The 5,777-nt window shown below is 57.3% G+C and overlaps 3 protein-coding genes across 3 annotated transcripts; 1 reads left to right on the forward strand and 2 right to left on the reverse strand.

Moving 5' to 3' along the window:
* Positions 1-1,066: 1,066 nt before the first annotated feature.
* On the reverse strand, positions 1,067-2,368 carry CDV56_100335 (L-threonylcarbamoyladenylate synthase; the record flags this gene model as incomplete). The annotated part of the gene is made up of 2 exons (XM_026753954.1): positions 1,067-1,786; positions 1,916-2,368. The coding sequence occupies 2 exons, from the start codon at positions 2,366-2,368 to the stop codon at positions 1,067-1,069; spliced, it is 1,173 nt and encodes a 390-aa protein (XP_026609476.1).
* Positions 2,369-3,398: 1,030 nt separating this feature from the next.
* Positions 3,399-4,540, forward strand: mep20 (putative penicillolysin/deuterolysin metalloprotease; the record flags this gene model as incomplete). The annotated part of the gene is made up of 2 exons (XM_026754330.1): positions 3,399-3,618; positions 3,669-4,540. The coding sequence occupies 2 exons, from the start codon at positions 3,399-3,401 to the stop codon at positions 4,538-4,540; spliced, it is 1,092 nt and encodes a 363-aa protein (XP_026609477.1).
* A 193-nt stretch (positions 4,541-4,733) lies between these two features.
* Positions 4,734-5,127, reverse strand: CDV56_100921 (uncharacterized protein; the record flags this gene model as incomplete). The annotated part of the gene is made up of 3 exons (XM_026754540.1): positions 4,734-4,846; positions 4,893-5,015; positions 5,079-5,127. 3 exons carry the CDS (start codon positions 5,125-5,127, stop codon positions 4,734-4,736), a joined length of 285 nt encoding a protein of 94 aa, XP_026609478.1.
* Positions 5,128-5,777: the final 650 nt, after the last annotated feature.

Genomic DNA, 5,777 nt, shown 5'->3' on the forward strand with positions numbered 1-5,777 from the left:
ACCAGCAATCCAGCCGGCCTCGCCTCCATCGCCGGATACACCGCCCACGACGCCATCACCATCTGCACCCCCGCCGCAATCGCCGCACCGTACGGCGCCTCGTCCACGCGCCGCAGCGTCTCCAGCCCCAGATCAATCACCACCGGCACCAGATCCGTATTCTCGTCCGCAGCCGCCGCCCCCAGACCGGGGAAGTGCTTCGCAGTCGCAACCACTCCGTTGCTCTGCTGCGCGGAGATGAACGCGCCGCCGCACGCAGCCACCAGCGACGAGGTATTCCCGTACGACCGGCCGTACTGGTCCTCGAAGTCCCCGGGGGAGCGGTACACGTCCAGCACGGGCGCGAGATTCACGTTCACGCCGGACTCGGTCAGCGTTGCTGCTGCTTCCCTGCCTGTCTGCGCGGCTGCTGCAGCTGGGTCGGGGGACTGGCCGACTTGTTTCGCGGAGAGGGTTGGGCCTCCTGGGAGACGGCGGACGTTGCCGCCTTCTTGGTCGGTCATGATGAGCAGGGGGGTGCCGTTGTAGGATGGGGACGAGGCGTAAGTGTTTTGGAGGGTGGCGAGGGTGGTGGGGAGGTTGGCGTCGACGTTTTCGCCGAAGAGGATCAGGCCGCCTACTTTGCCGGCTGCGATGAGGGAGAGGAGGGATGAGGGGGGGGAGGGGCCTGGGTAGGAGTAGATGACATGTGTGGCGGCTTTGATGGTGTTGGTTGCGCTGGCGTTTGCAGTGCAGACTGCGCCGAGGTAGAGGAGGGTTGAGAGTTTCATTTTGGGGTTGTTGATGGTCTGGAGAAGCCTGTCGAATGCTGGACTGGATATATAGGCTTGAGCTCGCCAAATGAAGCCATTCACGGTTAGATCAGATCCGACGAGGTTGCATGATCGGCGGTTTAGTGTGTTGTTAGAGGTACATTGGCTGCTAATTGCTATACGAGATGCATAAATGAATTTCTGTCAATTGTCGAATGAGAGTACTTGCGAGCGCAGAATAATATCATTCTCTTGCCAGACGGCCAATGCGATATGGATAGCCCTAACTACCCATTCCAGCAGACAATAAGACACTACAGACAATCAGTTCTACCAGAAAACAAGGCTGTCCTCCCCGGATCCTCCGGCCAGTCCAAACCAGCAAACCTCCCAACCACATCGCGAATAACCTCATAACAAGCCCCAAACCGCACCACCCGCATCCGCTCAAAATCCACCATGGTCGAACTCGCCCGCGGCCAGCCATCCCTCACCCGTCCATAATCAACCACAATATCCGCCGCCTCGCGAACCTCCGGCTCAATCTCCTCCACCACCGTCTTCGTCCCCTGCCCCGTGAGATTCGCACTCGAGCCCAGCAACGCCATCCCCGCCGCGGCGGTCACCCGCACCAGCTCCTCCTGGAACGGCCCGCCATTGACAAGCATGGCCACCGTCCCATCCACCGAGCTCGCCGCCAGCGTCTCGGCATCGAGTTTCCGCATGAGCGGGTGATCCCCCCGGTACGGCGCAATGACACCAAGCGGGAGGTTGAGATCAACCGCGAGCAGCCGCACGAGAGCCGCGTGCTCAGCAGGGAGGACATGCAGTTCGCGGTGGAGGGCGTAGCTGCCGATCACGGCGTGGCGCTTATGCGGCTGTCGTCGTTTCGCCGTGAAGATGCGTTGCAGCGCGAGGGGGTCCGTCGCCACAATGCCGTAGCCCACGCTGGAGGGGATGATTGCGGTCCCGCCGGCCGAGAGGACGGCCAGGACGCGGGCGGCGTCGGTGGGGATATCTATACCCATTTGCATCTGCATTGCTTATCGCTATTACAAAGGGCGTAGGTGTAGGGGGTTATATGTTATATGTTATATGTCCCATACGTGGCAAGGGCACATGTACAACGTCAAGTCAATCCATTAGGCGTACTACTGAGTAACCTTGAAGACAGCACGCTCGGACTCAAACTCCCCCCGCGCCTCGCCCAGTCTCTCCAGCTGCGCGTCGGTCACTTCGTCCCGGGTGCATTCCCAGATCCCATGCCAGATGCCCTTGGCCTGGACCGCGTACTCGTGTCCTTGTTCCAGGGGCACCCGCGGAATCGTCACGGTCCGCTCCGTTGAGCTCTCGGCGGGGATCTCGACCAGATCGTCCCGGGAGGGAGGCAGCTGGCGGGTGAACTTGATCGTGTCGAGTGGGACGGGGTCGTTGGTGCTGGTATCGTTGATCTGGAAGACGCCCAGGAGGGTGGCTCTGGGGTCGAAAGGCGTGCCCCAGTTGAGGAAGGTCACTGGGGTGTTTGCCGGGTTGTGGATGGCGATGTTGATGGGGAGGCTGATGGGTTGAGCGGGTGAGGGAGGGACCGGGGAGAGTGTCACTTGGAGGTTTGCCATTCTCAGTTGAGAAGGGTTCAATGAATGTACGGAGTAACGGTGTCAACGGATGAGATGTCTCGATTGATGGAAGTTGGAGCAGGAGAGTGGAGTTTATGAGTGATGAAACCCCAAGCTTTGCATGAAGATATCCAATCCGCCAATGAGATGCACGGTGGAAGCTGCCAAGCTTTAGGGGCATATCGAGCAGGGAAATGACTGGTATACAACGAGGGGAGATGAGACAGGAAGTCTTGGGTTGCATTCGCTTCAGTCTTGAGGTATCAGCCGGATATTAAGGATTGATAAAGTGATGATCGGCGCTTTATCGATGAGTCTTCTCTCAGTCTCTTACAACCTTTAGTAATTGATTCCACTTGGTTTCACTAAATCCAGGGTCTGAGTCTATTTATGAGGCAGATCTCGAGTCTCGATCACATCGTGGTATGTCAATCAGTATGTCCACACCATAGCATAAAAGAAGTGACAGAACGAGCTGACAAGACATCAACAGCCTGAATCATGCAAATGCAACCTGAATAATCAAGATGGTCTACAGACTCGACTGGACCCGGAGATCCCTCTATCAGGCATACGGACGCCGCCGGTTGACCCTCTTCATCATCTGCAGGCCAGGATTAATCCTCTTGGCGCTTCAAATCCCGATATATCTCTTGCAGACAAGACTCACCATAGCCTGAATACAACGGTCCTCCGGCGGGCCAAGCCATCTCCCTCGCCTTCCATCTTGGCTCGCGAGGATGCTTCAATAAGCCTTGTGGAGTGGTTAGGCCGGCTTGGTAAACGCCATGGATGCACTGTGGATATCTTCAGACGACCGCGGTCTTATCTCTCGAGTCAAGACTTTGCAGACGGGATACGATGTCACCTTCTGTTTTGGTCGTCTCCGTGTTTAGCAGCTGTTCGTGATATCAATGCTTCAGTGTGTCAGGATGTCTATAAATACGAGGATGATCCCAGCGACTTTGACAGCATCGTATCAGCATCACAAGAGCAACAGCAAGAGCAACAGCATTGAACCAACCTCATCATGCAGCTCACTGTCCTCGCCTCTGCCATTCTGGCCCTCGCCCAGGGCGCCTTGGCTCTTCCTGCCAAAGCCCCAACCCTCGATGTCACCCTGAGCCAGGTCGACAATACCCGGATCAAGGCCGTGGTCAAGAACACCGGCACTGAGGAGGTCACCTTTGTGCATCTCAACTTCTTCCGCGATGCTGCCCCTGTCAAGAAGGTTTCCCTCTACCGCAATGGTAATCCCGCCCCTGCCCCTGAGGAAGACATCACTAACCGGTCTATGAAGCCACCGAGGTCGAGTTCACCGGCATCAAGCAGCGCTTCCGCACCGAGGGCCTCACCAACGAGGCCCTGACCACCCTCGCGGCCGGCGCCACCTTCGAGGACGAGTTCGACATCGCCAGCACCGCCGACCTCACCGAGGGCGGCACCGTCACCGTCCGCACCGAGGGCGTCGTCCCCGTGGCCACGGACAACAAGATCGCCGGCTACATCCCCTTCTACTCGAACGAGCTCGACGTCGAGGTCGACGCCGCAAAGGCCGCCGCCGTGCCCGCGGGCATCAAGCCCCTGGACCGTCGCACCAAGGTCGCCTCCTGCTCCGGCAGCCGCGCCACGGCCCTCGCCACGGCCCTCCGCAACGCCGCCTCGCTCGCCAGCGCCGCCGCCAGCGCCGCCGCCTCGGGCTCCTCCTCCCGCTTCGCCGAGTACTTCAAGACGACCGCCAGCAGCACCCGCAGCGTCGTCGCCGCGCGCCTGCGCGCCGTCGCCAGCGAGGCCTCGTCGCAGTCCTCCGGTGCCACCACCTACTACTGCTCCGACCCCTACGGCTACTGCGACTCCAACGTCCTGGCCTACACCCTCCCCTCGTACAACATCGTCGCCAACTGCGACATCTACTACAGCTACCTCCCGGCCCTGACGCGCTCCTGCCACGCCCAGGACCAGGCCACCACCACCCTGCACGAGTTCACCCATGCCCCTGGCGTGTACTCGCCCGGCACGGAGGACCTGGGCTATGGCTACAGTGCCGCCACGGCGCTGAGTGCTCGCGATGCGCTGAACAACGCGGATACGTATGCGCTGTTTGCCAACGGTACCTCTCTTCGTTTTCCATTTAACTTGCTTCAAACTAACATCCGACAGCCGTATACCTGAACTGCTAGTCCACGAGACAGACGAGGATGAGATAGCATTAGCAAGCATTAACCATTCATCTTAATCACTCTCCCTACGTATTCATAAACATAAACATAAACATAAGCCAAAGGCCAGGCCAAGCCAGAATCACACCCTCCGACAAATCCCCCCCACACACTTACTCCCACTATAGCAGCAGTCCGCATCCGCCTCACACAGCTGGAAATCCTCGGCGCAGGCCGGCCACTTCGGATCCGTGGGCCGGCATTTGGTCGCGGCGCAGTACCCGGAGCAGCAGGTTAGCCCCGTGCCGAAGGAGCAGTCCTCTACGTCCGTCAGCCTGATCGCAACTGGGGGAGACAAGACTTACGGTAGACAGAGAGACAGGTTGGGGCGGGGATGCAGGTTGTTAGGGTTTGGCTGTAGGTTGTGCAGGAGCTTGGAGCTGGGCAGGGAGTGCCGGCGCAGAGGTTGTTGCGGCAGCCCGGGGATGCTATTCAGGTATTTTGTTAGTACTGTCTGTATGTACTCAGTATATGAGGGTAGAGGTAGATACCTGCTGCGAGGTTGAGGAGGAAGATGGGGGTGAGGCGGGAGAGATGCATTGTGGGTTGGTTGTGCCGTGTGCGATGCTGGGTGGATAAAGGTGTAAATATATAAGTGAGTTGTCTTGACATCATGGGTATCATGAAGAGAACAGCTGACATGCTGCCGAGACTGAATCAATCCTGTTTGGTTGCGTTTCAGGGTCTTTGAGACCTGTCGAATTGGATGATTGCAAGCTCGTATAGCTTTCTTGTCCTGTCATGACATCAAATGTGTCAAAGCGGCAGTCGGGACTTGAGAGATGGCTTGAGAGATGGCTTAAGAGCTGATGGCTTGCACATTCTTGATAGACATGGATTATAATTACCTTAGTGGTTGTATGTATTGGAGGCCGGTTGCAGTAGCACAGCGGATTCCTCAATCTGTCATTATGCAAAGTCGAGCTTTATCTCTAACCAAAGATGCAAGAAGCTAGACTCCATCTCCCAGCCCTGTTCCTATTAAGAGGGCAAGAATACTGTCTCGTGCTCATCGACTATATCTTCCAAGTAACTGTCAATTACCCTTCGCAGCTCATCATCTGATAGCTGTTCGCTACCATATAGTACAACGCATAACCGGCTATTATACATATCACTTTTATCATACACCGTACACCCATCCAACAATCACGTAAATCTAAACAACCCCCGAAGCCTCTTCCCCACCC

This window comes from Aspergillus thermomutatus (assembly GCF_002237265.1).
Source record: "Aspergillus thermomutatus strain HMR AF 39 chromosome Unknown NODE_529, whole genome shotgun sequence".
NCBI lineage: Eukaryota > Fungi > Ascomycota > Eurotiomycetes > Eurotiales > Aspergillaceae > Aspergillus > Aspergillus thermomutatus.